The following is a 15,791-nucleotide window of genomic DNA, read 5'->3' as shown; positions in this document are numbered from 1 at the left end:
TAATTTTACTTTGCTGGCCTACATGTAAGCTTATTTCAAAAAAGACTTTTGTAATACAAAGTGTAAACAACAAGTTTCCTTTCTGGAGAAGTGGGGATTTAGATTGACACAACGACCAACAACATGACAAGAACTATTGTAAGATGTTGAAAACTCTTTTGGTAGATCAGTGACACTTTTCAATACCTACACTGAATATAAATGCCAACAAGGTCTTCACCAACAATTCCCAGGAAATGTTCCTCATGCCTATGGGCCTTTTTAGATACCACCAAAATAAGTATTCCCATGGACACCCCCTTAGCCAACAGGTCACTGTGTAAATGCAAATCACTCAGCACTGTTTTTGGTGCTTTTACCCTGGAGAACATTATGCAATAGTTGGAACTTGTGGCCATCTTGGGACGACTGATACCCTCATTTAAACTGAACATTGCAAAGAAGTATTGAAATTGTAACACATATTGCTGGCATTTTCTGAGACCTGAGAAGTAGAGACCTGTTGTTTTTTTTTTTTTTTTTTTTTTTTTTTTTTTTAATAAAGTACTGAAAGGCACAGGTCACAACAATAATGCTACATGTGGTCTTTGGCGTTCTTACCTTGTCCACCTCGTCACTCCAAAGCTGCAGTCACAGAGGAACAGGAGAGATGAGTCTGGGATAACGTCACAGGCACTCAACAAAACACAACAGCGAATGATGATCACAAAGAGGGGGTGGGAAGGAAAGTGAAGCATTAACAGGAGTGTGGATCACTGCACACATAGGTCTATAATAGGGTATATTAAGGTTTTTATACAACTAATTGGTAAACTGAACTTATCACAAACCATAAATACAATAAAAAGTGTTTAATATGAATCTACCTATCTTAATGATCAGCAGATCGTTGTGAGCACAACACAAGATTATGAAATTCATCATAGCTGTTACGTTAGAAATGTTCTGGCCCAGGTAGGGTTATATTTTAAAGAGACCTAACAGGCCAAGAAAGTTCTGTGGCATATGGAATGCTGTGCCCTGCCCTAGGTAAGCCTATGGCTGATAAATGACAACAATAATAGTGTTGACAAATTGAATTCAAACACTCAAAGAATTGTCAGAAAAAGATATGTCAGTAAAGACAACCTAGATATTCCTATTAAGCTGTATATACATTTATTTAAGGAAGATTGCAATGACAGCACCCTAAGTGTATTCAGTGTGAATCTACAAGTTTTTTTCATACAATGTTCGCTGAAGATGTTCAGCAGTGAAATTGTTAACGCTAGCCTGCCCATCTGCCCACAAATAGAACACTTTAGCATTGAAGCTTTGTTCAGGATTACAAGCAAGAAGGTCTGTGATGAGTAGTGTGCCCTGTGTGTCCTACAGTATTAGTGCTTTGTTGCTACTCCTACTCTATTTTCTCAATGTAGAAGAAAGGCCTGGAGTTTCCAGAAGAAAGGCTTGTAGTTTTCCTCAGCAATGTCAAGGCCTTAAAGAAAACTGGTAGAAAAAGAATGTTTATAGCCACCTCGTAGAATAGTGTAAGGAAGCAAATAAAAAATATTGAGGTTTAAGGCGTGTGTTATTTCAAATAAATTATGTATTGACGTAGAATTATTTCATACATAATTATAACATCATATATCATATCTCCAGTTCTGTTATAGTTTCACAGTACTGGGATATATGTACTATACAATAAATACCTAGTGAGTACAAAAGCTGTGACCGTGTTTGGTCTTAGTAGTCCCTAGACCTGACGTGTTTCGCCAGAAGTGGCTTCCTCAGGGGTAGAATATTTGGGACTGTACAGTCTAGATAGATTGAGATAACATGTAATATATATACACAAAACTTATTCAAAAAATAATAGTATATTGCTGTGAACAGTTACAGAGACATAATGAACATGATAGTATGTATATCCCACAGACCCCAACCAAAATCAGTTAATAATTTCACTACTTACATACATCCTCACTAGAAATATACTCACATTTGACGGCAATACATATATACAGACCCAAGGAGTTGCGGTGGGCACAAGGTGTGCACCATCGTACGCAAATCTGTTTTTAGGAGAATGGGAGAAAACGCATCAACACTCAATTCAAGCAACATATTTTTCTATGGAAACGCTACATAGTTGACATTTTAGTTTTATGTACAGGCATAACTTTCATCACTGGAGGACTTTTTTAAAAAACATACAAAATTGTAAATTCACAAAGGAACATAATACAACACAGCTACCATTCTTGGACCTATACAAAAAACGTGATGACAACTATAAAATATCAACCATACTCTTCCGTAAACAAACAACAGGCATCACCATTTTACAAGCCAGTAGCACACATGCTACAACCTTAATTCAAAGCATCCCTTTCAGCCCATACCTGAGGCTCAAAAGGAACTGTACCACATATTCAGATTTTACACAAGAAGCAAAACAGTTACAAGACAGACAAACTCCGAGGATACCAAAGAGCCCTTCAACACCACAGGAAGTATCCTCTGTTTATACGTGACAGTACATCCAAACAAGCTCCCCTCATGAACCGCATTATTAAAAGATACAATGACCAACACAATCAGATTCATAAAATATTAACACAACACTGGCATATTCTAACATCAGACCTGAAACTAACCAAATTCATTGGCACTAAACCTATGATCACTTATGGAAAATCACGATCCCTGAAAGACCATCTGGTGTCAAGCCACTTTCCAAAAAACCCAGGAACAGCACAAGCATCTAAGGTACCTGGCACTTTTAGATGCGGTCGCTGCAAACAATGTGCATGGACTAAGGAGGCCCTCACTATTACACTTCCCAATAGCAGTAACCATAGACCACACCAATACATAGACTGCACCACAGAAGGGGTGATTTATCTAATCACCTGCAAATGTGGGGAGTTCTATGTTGGGAAAACCAAAAGAAAATTTAAGAAACTTACAACAGTTCGAAATACAAACACATGCATTTTATTACTATTGGAAAAATCAATACACCTATCGGTCACAATGTCGGGACAAATCATAATTTCAACCAGGGCTGTGGAGTCGGTAGATAAATTCTATGACTCTGACTCTCCGACTCCTCAGTTTCTGGTACCCCTGACTCCGACAACTCTGTTTTTACAGGGTTTCTCATTTTATCTTCACACTTTTGCAACCAAACTTCACAAAAAAATGTAAACCCCCTAATTATTTATAAATCAAAAAATGTAATATAAAATTAAATATAACAATATTTTTACCATAAAAGGTTTTTCTCAAACATTAAATAAAAATATGTAATAATTAAATTATTTATTAATCATTAATGCTTTCTTAATTTTATAATAAATTTATTGATTTATGAATATTAAGGGAGTCTAATTTTTTTGTGAAGTTTGGTTCCAAAAGTGTGAAGTTTTAATGCAAAAGTGTGAAGATAAAATGAGAAACCCTGTATTATGCTCATGTATTTTCCACGTTGATTGAAGGAAGGCAACATACACGCCATTTAACCACAGAACTACTTGCTAGGAAGCTGACGCTCTACTGTATTGGCCATTTTAAACAAGACAAAAAAAATGAAAACAATAAGGTTTTATTTATTGTTTTTATCAGATGGCTATAAAGTAGTAGCATACTATGCATAAAATTCAGGAACTTTACCTGTTTAAAAATATGAACCACATTGTTGTAGAGTAGATTAGCTTTTAAATGCAATTCAAACAGATTTGCTTCTGCCAGATCCTCTTTCATGGAAGCTCTTAAAACTAACTTGATTATTTTTAGAGCTGAAAATAGTCTTTCAACACTGACTTGGTTGGGTTGCATTGCTGTTACGGTTCTAGCCACATCACTAACAATCTCGGGATAAACAAGGATGTCTTTTTCTATAGTCAGTTTCGATTAGCAATCATACTTTTCTACTTCTTTTAATTCTTTAAAAAACTTCTGCTGGAATCACCATAATTGGACATTTTCTGGTTGTGTATATCTTTCACGCATATTCAACATCGCTTTACTGTTGAAAGTTCCATTTTGTCCAAGTAGGAATCAAAGTCTTGATTCAAATTCAAATTCTTCATTTGAAGAGGATGATCCTGAGTTACCAGTACTTATAGCTTCATCCAGTGGTGGGTGATTCAGGTAGTAATCCACTCATGCGAACTGCTACATCATAGAGCCTGCAGTATCAGTCTGGTCATCGCTCAACAAAATTCGGCTCATTGGATCAACATAAATAGCAGCTAACAAGATTTGATTATCCAGTAAGAGATTCTCTCTTTTCTTCATTGAAGATACAATGCCATCAGCTATTAACCCTCCACTTTTGTTCAGGCAATATATCAAGCTCTTGCATTTCAAAAATAATTTACTAGATTTCCCAGTGCTTTTACTTACTGTCCACTGGCTTTCAGTTAATAAAACATTTTCATTGTCCAGTTATTCAAGAAAGTCTTTTAGTTCAAGCAAACACTTTACTATCAAATAAGTGCTGACCCAGCCTGTTGTTTGATCCAAAATGGCTCCTTTTCCTGCACGTCTTTTTGAAATGGCATCTGTTTTAGAGGCCCTTGCTGCAACAGTTACTTGCCACAATTTGCCCATTAGAGTAGTTGCATGACGCTCTTTTAATCCATCTCTTATTGAAAGTTGCAGAGTATGAACATGCGTATGTTGAATAGTAGTACATTTATGCTTCTTCAACAATGTTATCTAAAATGTCACTATTCTCTTCGCTTTCACTTTCTCCAATACTTGCAGAACTGTCTTCCTTCAATACCTGTCTGTCACTTTCTTCATCTACTTTATTCATTTTCTCAATTGTGCTCAATACATAGAATCTGTTCCTTTTTTATTTCAAAATCTTTTAGAACATTCTCCACTAACTTCTGAAGATAGTTGCTGATGTGATGTGCCTGGGTGTCCTTTACTCCCCAGGTTCGCGTTATTGTTTTAATATTGTCATCAACAAATTTACCATTAACAGCAAAGTAATTGACTGTGAAGTGTGCATGCATTCATTTTTAGGAAAACGAAATGTCCCTCCAGACCTTTTCGTAGTTCTTCCTTTTTATATTTGGCCTCTTCAATTATAGGTTTCCTTATACTTTCTCTTTCCAAAGAAACAACGAAAGTTTTTTAAGCCATTTAGGTCTAAAAAGGCTGGCTGTGAAAAGAAGGATAGTGGTACACTATTCTTTACTACCATTTCAATATTGCGGTTTTTGAATTTTTCTGGTGTCATTGGTATGGTAACTTTGTCAGATATAAAGAATTGTCCTAGTTGTGTTTGGTCTCAAGTAGATTTCTGAACATTTTTTATTCCAGAAGTAGATGGAATATTTTAATTGATATCATTCATATTCACAACTTCTAAAACTTTAGGATGAAAACTCAAATTTGATGCTCTTGTAGGTGTATTTTGTTAGACCCACTGAAACTGCTATTTTTTGCATCACATTGTTTTTTACCATCATCTTCAAGAATACATTGGCACAAGTAATGTTTCCCATCACTTGATAACGTAAAGTGCTCATAAACAGCAGACTTTATTGTGTTTGTTGACAGACTTTTTGCCATTGTGAATGGGGTGTCGCTTTCACTAAAATATAAAATATGTTATACTAACTAGCATATTCTTTCATTTAAATACAAACATACACATAGTCCTGCACTATTGCAAAAATACACACAACGCGGCACTATACACACAAAAAAGCTACCAGGCACACAAACATACACATAGCCCTGCAGTTTTATCCAGAAACATGCACACAGCCTTCCATCATAGTACACACAAGCAGCCATGCAGTTTTAAAATAAACATGAACACTTACAGTTGAATCCAAAAAGCTGTTACTCCAAGTTCTTTTAAACTCTTTTAGCAGACAGAGGAAGTTGAGCAGCCGCTGCTGCCTTTATCTTTGTTTACTGATCTTCTGCTGAAGACAGGGCAGTGGGAGCCAGGGGTGCCACTTAACTAACTTCCTAGTATTAGGTGGTGTGCAAAATGATGTTAAAGTTCAGCCCTGGATGGGAGCATATATTAAGAGTGCAAACAGGACACCTGAACACACATCAGGCCATAGCACTCACCTACACCTATATCATTACACTTGTTTACATTCAAATGAACTTCTTAACCACATTATATCTGAAATAAAATGAAAACACTTTTTGTAATGTACAGATTACAATAATGTGAATGTCAGGTTGTATAATAGCTCAGCTGAACTTCACACTAGTAGAAATACAACTATACCCTGGGCTTTATTCTTACATAAGAGAAGTAATTAGTTATGACTTTTGTTTGTGAAATAGGACATTTGAACTTGCTGTATTTTTTATTATAATTTAAGTGTATTTATTTATTCTAATTTAAATTTATCAGGAGTCAACACATCTTACATGTCTCTAACTGTTCACAGCAATTTACTATTAATATTTGACAATGTCTAGTGAATATAGATATATTGCATGTTATCTCAATCTATCTAGATCCTAGTCACAAATTTTGTACCCCTGAGGAAGCCCCTTCTGGCAAAACGTATTGGGTCTAGGGACTACTAAGGCCAAACACAGTCACACCTTTTTTACTCACTAGGAATTTATTGTATAGTATATATAGTATGTATAGGAACTGTAACAGAACTGGAGATATGATATATGATGTTATATAAAGTGCTATGGGAATTAATCCAGGGAATTGGCACAGGAATTGGAACAGATTTGGACATACTATTTTACTCTGCCACTCACATCTGCCTTTGGACTGATTTATCCACCTGGACTCCAACTCATCCTCTGCTGCTGCCATTCTGAACTGGTATTTCATCAAACCATCTCTTTGACTGAATCATCATCCCCCACTCCTGGAACTCAGCAAGTTTACAAGCCTCACTTGGACCCATATTACTGGACTGCTTCTCTTGGACTTCAGTTTGCCACATTGTTTAATGTACGCACATAGTTCGCAATTATCTGTAAAAATGTATTATTCACCCTGCTCTATCTTTGTTGGCCCTACTCCTTGTCCTCCCCAGTCTGATAACCCATTGTCTCTCCGCTCCTCCACTTTCCTTATTTCTCTGTCTGGGCTCCTGCACCTTTTTTCCCCACTGATACTCTCTGGTGACATCTCACCCAACCCTGGTCCCCCACACAGCCTCCCCCTTCCATATACTCCCAGAAAGACGCTCCCTTCTAACCTCATCCCCATTCACCCTACCTATATGTCCTTACCCCCTCTCGCTGGCAGTCTATGGAATTCCTGATCTGTTGGCAATAAATTAACCTCTATACACAACCTTCTCCTTTCTAAATTTCTGAACTTTCTGGCTCTCACTGAAACTTGGCTTTGCTCCTCTGACTCTGCCTCTGCTGCTGCTCTCCCCTATGGAGGCCTGCACTTTACACATACCCCCAGACCTTGCAACAAAGTAGGGGGTGGTGTGGGTCTCCTTCTCTCACCTAACTGTACATACAGAGTCCTTCCTCATTTTCTCTCTCATTTTCACGTCTTTTGAAGTCCACTCTGTCCGTCTCTTTAGTCCCTTACGCCTAATTGATGCTGTTGTCTACCTCCCCCCTGGCCCAGTATCACAATTTTTGGATAACTTTGCATCCTGGCTCCCTCACTTTCTTTCCCATGACCTGCCCACCCTCATCCTTGGTGACTTTATTGTTGTATTGGATGAGCCCAACCTTCCCTCCTCAGCTAAACTGCTCTCCATTATCTCCTCATTTGGACTCACTTAGAACATCAATGGCCCCACACACGTAGATGGACCTGGTATTTTCTAAACTCTGCAACCTCACCCTCCTTGACAACAACAGAGAGATATCCGTAACCTTGACCACAACCTTTTCTCAAACTGCCTTGCGTCCCTAACCCCCGCCCTTTCTAAAATCACCTCCCCCGATAAAGCTGCCACCATGTTAAACCACTCTCTTTCCTTGGCTTTGGATAAAGTAGCCCCTGCCACCTTCCGTTACCCCCACCCTGCCAACCTCCAACCCTGGCACAACAATCACACCAAACAGCTACAAAAGACTGTTTGTGCAGCTGAGTGCAAGTGGAGAAAATGTGGCCTCAGAAATTATTTCTCTGCAGTCATTTCCTCCCAGCTTCCAACCCACGCAAACTCTTCTCAACAATTGACTCCCTCCTAAACCCCCCACAACATCCTTCTCTGCCCAAGACATTGCCACCTACTTTAGAGATAAAATAGACAAAATCAGACATGATGTCTCTGCTCACCGAGCCACTCCAACCATACCCACCCCCTTTCCACCTGTAAATCATCATTGGCCTCCATTACCCCTGTTACTGTGGACGAAATCTCTTTTCTTCTCTCAACATCTCGATCTACTAACTGTCCACTTGACCCAATTCCCTCTGATCTACTCCGTGCCAATTCCTCCACCCTGGCCCCTCCTCTAACCGACTTATTCAACCTCTCCGTTTCTACTGGTAAATATCCCTCAGCTTTTAAACATGCCATAATTCTCCCTATCCTAAAGAACCCCCCCACCCCCCACCCTCTAACTACAGTCTAACTACAGTCCTTCTTCTTGATCTTTTCTCTGTTTTTGACACTGTTGATCACCCCATTCTAATACAAATCATGCGCTCCATTGGTATCAGTGACACTGCTCTCTCTTGGTTTTCTTCCTATCTGTCCGACTCCTCCTTTCAGGTTTCTTTCAATGGTAACTCTTCCTAGTCCACTCTCCTCTCTGCTGGTGTTCCCCAAGGGTCAGTCCCTGGACCGGTTCTCTTTTCTCTGTACACCTCCTCTCACGGTAGTCTCATATCCTCATTTGGCTTACAGTACCATCTGTATGCTGATGACACTCAAATCTGTCCACCCCTGACTTGTCTCCCTTAGTCCTGGATAGGGTCTCATGCTGCCTGTCAGCCATCTCATCATGGATGTATGACCAATTCCTGAAACTCAACCTGGATAAAACCGAACTCATCATCATCCCCCCCTCAAATTCCAAATCTTCCCCTGACATATATCTGTTAACAACACTGTTATTCGGCCCTCCCCTCAGGCACATTGTCTTTGTGTCACCTTTGACTCTGCCCTCTCATTTACCCCCCATATTAAGAACATTTCCAGGTCCTGTCACTTTCACCTATGTAACATCTTCCAAATCAGCCCCTACCTGTCCCCTTAGACCACCAAACTCCTTGTACATGCTCTTATCTCTCGTCTGAACTACTGTAACCTCCTCCTCTCTGGTATTCCACTAACCCTACTCTCTCCTCTACAAACTAATATGAATGCTGCAGCCAGACTCATCCATCCTTCCCACCGCTCCTCTTCTGCTGCATCTCTTTGCAGATCTCTACACTGGCTTCCATTTCACCTTAGAATCAAATTCAAGCTCCTGTGCTTTGCCTTCAAATCCCTCTACAGGTATTGTCTTACATTTCTGACCTGGTAAAAAAAGTACTCCCCCAGCCGTTCTCTCCGCTCCGCTCTAACCTCATCACACGCACAGATACAAGACTTCTCTAGGGCTGCCCCAACTCTCTGGAATGGTCTTCCTCGTCCTATTCGGCTTGCTCCTATTTTCTGCTCATTTAAAAGAGCCCTCAAAACCCCTTTTTTTAAACTGGCCTACCCATCTTCTTTTGAAACCATCACTACATATCTCCCATCCTATTGTGTGTAAATTTCCCCAGATTGTAAGCTCTTTGGGGCAGGGTCCTCTCCTCCTGTATCACTGTCTGTATTAGTCATTAGTCTGTTATTTTCAACCCCTATTTATTGTACAGCTGCGTAATATGTTGGCGATAAATAAATCCTGTTTAATAATAATAATAATAATTATGTATGAAATACTTCTATGTCAATACATAACTTTTTTGACATAACACAAGCCTCAAACCTCTATCTTTTTTTATTCGCTTCCTTAAAGAAAACTGTCCACTGCTGAGCTCTCTTGAAAAACGCTAGTTGTCCAGGTAAATATTATACCTCTTGATTTATTGGCATGCATACTTGTCGTGCATCAGTGACTTGGAAAACAGTGAAACCAGGGTCAGGATAAACAGGCAACTAGCATTTCCTGACGCACCATTTTAAGCAGGCTACACATATTCTGATTGTACAATTTGCAATCTATCACATTTGACAGCCTACTTGACTGAATATAACGTGAACTTGCTAGGTAAGCCCTTAGGTAGTATAGTTGCTGGGAGATATAAGGAACATTGTAAAAATGGATAGCAATATAGGTCTGATCAACCTAAACAAGACTGTACAAAAAATTGTATTGATTTAGTGCAGGGGCCACTCAATGGCATAAAATGTATTATGTAGTTGGAATGTGGTAAATACAATTAAACCAAAAGCACAGCTCCTATGAAAGAGACAAAAAGGATACCATGCAGGACCACCTTTTGAATAAGATTTTTGCGGCTGCCTTGGTGATCATTGACCATTATGCAATCTAAGTAACTTACCTGGTCTAAGTATTTGGATTAGGTGGTTTATTCGGATTATCTTCATACCTGTTCCAGGCAGGGCTGTGAAGTTAGAGTCTGTACATTTGTGCCTCTTAGTACCCAATAATTGCTTCCAACTCCAAAACTCTGGTTCCAAGTTAGTAACTTAGACATTCTACTCAAAGGATCATAACTACAGCTAGATAACCATACTTTTCAAGATAAACCAAGGTTAAATATGGTTATAATCTGCCTCACTAATTTTAATTCCAGGAGGTAATCATATAGTCACAGAGGCTAGGTCATACAAACTCGAGGAAAGGCTACTGGAACAAAGGTAAAACGGTTGTATATATTCAATAGGAGGGTTAACAATGAAGCAGTGAATTTGACATTCACTGAAACATTTGCTGGTGGAAAATCAATGACTGCCATTGAAATACATGGAGCTGCAAGATTTCCCACCAGATAATGTTTTGAAGAATGTCAGACTTCTTGCTTTATAAATAGACCTCTTGGACTTCATCTCATCTTCTATAGGACAAAACCAAAAGAGGAACTGGTTGGTTGATGTGGTCAAGTTCCCAATTTGGTTCCAGTTTTCTTTCCATGACTTCATTTCTTCGGCCACAGAGTAAAGAAACTTATTTTGCCTGCATAATCAGTCTTTAACTCTTCATAAATTGGCAAGACACAGACTAGATTTCCTGAGCAGCTGATAGGGAGTGACAGGGAATGACGAGGACCAAGGAAGGGAGAGAAAGTAGATTCATCTTACCGCTGATGCACTGGCCGACAGTACGTAATTACGAGGACGGGTCTCCTGAAAGTCAGGCATAGCCTGCGGGGAACAGAGCTCATGTCATGCAGGGAGAACATGAGTAACAAAGCAGAAACAGAAGCACACCAAATAAAACAAATTAAAATAAATGGATGGAAGTGGGGGGCAGAGAGCAATTGACATCATTGGAGCCAAGACCCCCCCCCCATGGTTTCTAACAGATAAAAAATCCCAGGCAACTCTGTTTTCCCTAACAAGAGACATTTTTCACAGTCCCCCAGTCCCCTTTAGTCAAAGGTTGTATGTATGAATGTGTGTGTATGTATTTATCTCTATCTATCTATCTATCTATATAGAATAAAGAGAAAAATGACAGGGTTCATTGAGAACCTAATACATATTATGAAGCATAAATCATTGCATAGTACACATATATACAAAATGAAGCAAGGTCATTCCCATTAGCGCCCTAGTGGGAACTATGACCTGTTAGACTAGACAGAAAATCCCTAATCGCAATCTCATCTTTTGTTAAAAAGAAACTTCATATTGAATTTACACATATATACTTACCCTTGTGATATCCCTGGTATATAATTCTGTCAACCTTAATACAACTGGCAAAAAGCGCCCCTGAGGAAGGTGAAATATATTGGGATATGAGACATTAGTATATTTGCAATCCTTGCGATTAGGGATTTTCTGTCTAGTACAACAGGTCATACTTACCATTAGGCACTACTGGGAATGACCTTGCTTCATTCTGAATATATGGTTTACTATGCAACAATTTATGCTTCATTTCTTCATTTATATTGTATTATATGTAATAAGTTTTCAACTAACACACTTCTATATTGTCAAAGAAAAAAACCCTGTCTTTTTTCTGTCTTTCTTCTTTATACGTTTGTGTGTGATTATATCACTTTAATTCATCTTCATACAGTGTTATTGTATATCACTTTAAAACAGCATTTTGTACAGCCACACAGCTATTTTGTAAGCTGAGACAATATTGCAAATACCAGTTTGGTAATTATGCTAATTTGGGCTATTAACATTTTATTTTTAATAATTTTGTATTTTCATAACAAAAACAGACAGAACAAACAGCAATCATAATATTACAATCAAAAAGGTGTTGGTCTGGTACATATTGTGCCAAGCATCAATGGGACATACAGAGAATAGAACCCTTACATTTCAACAACTAAAATTACCCAGATCAAAAATCAAAAAATCAAATCATGCCATTTACCTGAAAAAGTATGTCAACATCACAAAACACTTCCCTTCTGTTATCCGACACTCATCTCCCACTCCTCTCAGAACCTTTTAAATGGAATACTGGAAAACCGTATCGGTTTACCCTGTGCCTCCAGTCTGCTCTCGCAACATGTTTTTATATTCAGCCGATTCCTGAAACATTAGCCTGGGTGACCAAACCTCAAGTAATTTCCCACTTCATTTATATAGGTTGGCAGTTAAATCCTCCATCAACCTAATCTCATTCACATTACGTATCCACATACCCATGGATGGGCCTGTGGGCTTTCTCCACAAACTCAGAATGCAGGTCCTGGCAGCATTTACCAAAAATTTTACCACAGATTTGTCATAGGCCTTCTGGGGCCAATCGTAAAGGTGGAGAAGGAAGAACCCCCAGGTTGTCGGGTTTTGTTCTCACCACCAAATCCTGGCATACCTTCCTCACTCCCTGTCACAACCCAGTTAGCCACAGGCACGACCAGAAAATATGCAACATTGTGCCTCTATAATTCCTACACCACCAGCATACATCTGGTACAGCAGGAAATACAACATGCAATTTATCAGGGGTCTTGTACCAACGTGTCAAAATTTTGTACCCCGTTTCTTGAGAGGTGCTATGAATTGAACTTTTGTGACAGTATCTCACCACTTGGTCCCTTTGGTTCTTAGTGAAACTCATTCCTAGTTCCCTTTCCCATCCTTTCAAATATGTAGGCATGTAATCATCCGGTGTCATGTTCAGCAGAGAGTACAGAGCTGATAGGGCATGGCGGGAGTTCATTTCCCCACTAAACATTCTCTCAAAAACTGTAAGCTGTCTGCCACATCTTACATCTATCTTCAGCAATTTAAGAAAGTGAGACAGTTGTGCCGCTGTTGGAATGCGCAACATGGGTGGCATGAAATTAGCACTCATATGCAAACTGGCTGTTGGTGGAACCTGTTGGGGGTTGACTCTGAAAAGCCTCTGGGAACAGTGGGAGGTTGAGATAACACCTCTGTGAGCAGGAATATCCTGTCTGTCATTTGCAATCCCTATTTAATGTACAGCGCTGCGTAATATGTTGGCGCTATATAAATCCTGTTTAATAATAATAAATAATAATAGGGAAGAGAAGGGTTAACTAGGTCAGTTAGTGTACACAAAGACCTTTCTGCTACAAAATGTCTAGCCCTGGATAGTCCCTTTTCTCTGAGGAAGTCAAAACCACCCTGTACCATGCCAGGAGTAAAATCTGGGTTATCCAGAATTAGGATAAGGGGGCTAGGATGTGGTGAGATTGCTTCACAATCAAAGTATTTTCTACAAACCGAGATGGTGGCCAGTAAAGTGGGGTGGGCTCAATCAAAATATTGATTTGGCGCAGGGATCCATGGTAATGTTTGAAGGGGAATGGTGCTATACGCCTGTTTGGTCTGCACCCAAAATTTAGAGGTACCATCTGCACCCCAATTATTGGTTCTAACTAAACGTGTGGCTGCGTAGTACAAATTCAGGTTTGGTACTCCCAGGCCCCCCACGGATTTGCTCCTAAAGAGTAGTTTTCTGTTTATGCGAGGGCTCTTGTTACTCCAGATAAATTTAAAGATTTTTGTGTGCAGTTGTTTGAAGAAACATTGAGGTAGCGATATGGGCAGGGCCTGAAACAGATATAGCAACCTAGGAAGTAGGTTAATTTTAATGACTTGTATCCTACCAAACCATGAGAAGGAGCGGTTATTCCACTGCTCCAATTCTTTGGACATTGTCAGAACAAGAGGCGAAAAATTAGGGCGATAGATGAAATGGAGATTTTTGGGGATCATGACTCCCAAGTATTTATTAGCAAGCTCTTCCCATGGGAAGTTCTCAGCCAACTGGCTTTTAATGGTGTGGGGGAGGGAGATATCCAGAGCTGCACATTTGGAATGGTTCACTTTAAAATTGGACAGATTACCGTACTCTTGTAGTTCTTTAAGTAAATTTGGGAGGGTCACCACCAGGTTTTTTATAGCAAAAAGGAGATCGTCAGCGAAAGGGGCCACTTTTGCTCCTTCCCTTAGATCTGTAACCCCTTTACATCACTAGCGGCCCGACACAAAAAAGGTTCCAGAACTAGAATCAAAATTAGAGGGGACAGAGGGCAACTCTGTCTTGTACCATAAGTAATTTCAAAGGGTTTGCTGAGGAAACCATCAACCCTCACTGAAAAGCTGATGGAGTACTATATATAGCTTTAATCCAACTCAACATCTTCTCCCCCAGACCTATATGACACACTGTATGATTCATGAATTTCCAGTCAACCCTGTCAAAGGCCCTTTCTGCGTCAGTTGACAACAGAAAGGCCGGACGTTTTGACTTCTGGGCTGAGTAAATCCAGTTTAGTACTTTTGTAGTGTTGTCGCTCACCTCCCTGGTTGGAACAAACCCCACCTGGTCAGAATGGACAAATTTAGTGATGACTTTTTTAGTCTAATCACAAGTATTTTTGTAAAAAGTTTCAAATCTTGGTTTAAGAGGGAAATGGGTCTGTAGCTGAAACCAACTGCTGGGTCTTTTCCCTCTTTGTGAATTATGGAGGTGTGAGGTAGTAGTTAAAGTAGCAAAAGTAATTCCTTCCCAACACTGGCATCTAGAGTCCTCTTGTGTACATTTTTTAGGCTTTGGATTTTCAGAATTAGGTCCTGCGTCTCTGGCTGCCGCTTTTTTGAGTCCAGAACCATGCTTCACAAAAATTTCTCTAATAACCGCTTTGTATGCTTCCCACACTATCATGGTGCTCATGTCCGGTGTTTTGTTAAGGGAGAAATAAGTTGAGATCTCTTTCAGAATATCAGCTTTAATAGCAACTCGTTAAGCTACCAGTTCCACACCTTAGGGTTGGGGTAGGTAAGAGAGACTTCCAAAGATACCGGGGCATGGTCAGCAAAGGTGGTGGTCCCTATAGAACATTTACTAATTTGTGTGAGATCAGAATGTCTTATCAAGAGGTGATCTATGCCTTGTATATGACTTGTGGGGCCTAGAAAAAAAGGTGTAGTCTTTTTTCGTCGGATGCATTACTCTCCATACATCCAACAACTGGTGTTTTTGCAAACATTTCTTAATGTGACTTACACTTGGGAGGCCTTTCTTAGGGATACTGGAGGTATCTAGCGCTTTATCCAGTGCGTAGGTAAAATCTCCCCCCAATATCAGGAGGCCCTCTCTAAAGTCTTCTAGTTGGGCGAGTAAAGTAGAAATAAAATGAGTGAGAGGCTAATTGTTAACAATACCTTTCAAAAAAAGAAACCAAC

At 39.5% G+C, this 15,791-nt stretch overlaps 1 protein-coding gene across 5 annotated transcripts in view; it reads right to left on the bottom strand.

The window, feature by feature from the left end:
* The window catches only part of SH3GLB2 (SH3 domain containing GRB2 like, endophilin B2), a 97,257-nt gene that overhangs the window by 5,295 nt on the left and 76,171 nt on the right, over positions 1–15,791 (bottom strand). For 2 of the 5 annotated variants that reach the window (XM_072431742.1, XM_072431743.1), the window contains exons 6-7: positions 11,238–11,300; positions 601–624 (exon numbers count right to left, since the gene is read on the bottom strand). The exons of 2 other annotated variants lie outside the window; for them this stretch is intronic. In XM_072431742.1, coding sequence (XP_072287843.1) covers positions 601–624; positions 11,238–11,300 — 87 coding nt within the window. The remainder of the gene's footprint in view (positions 1–600; positions 625–11,237; positions 11,301–15,791) is intronic. One more of the 5 variants, XM_072431744.1, reaches the window with a different exon arrangement.

Source organism: Pyxicephalus adspersus, chromosome Z (genome assembly GCF_032062135.1).
Source record: "Pyxicephalus adspersus chromosome Z, UCB_Pads_2.0, whole genome shotgun sequence".
NCBI lineage: Eukaryota > Metazoa > Chordata > Amphibia > Anura > Pyxicephalidae > Pyxicephalus > Pyxicephalus adspersus.
This window is presented reverse-complemented; position numbering and strand designations above follow the sequence as displayed.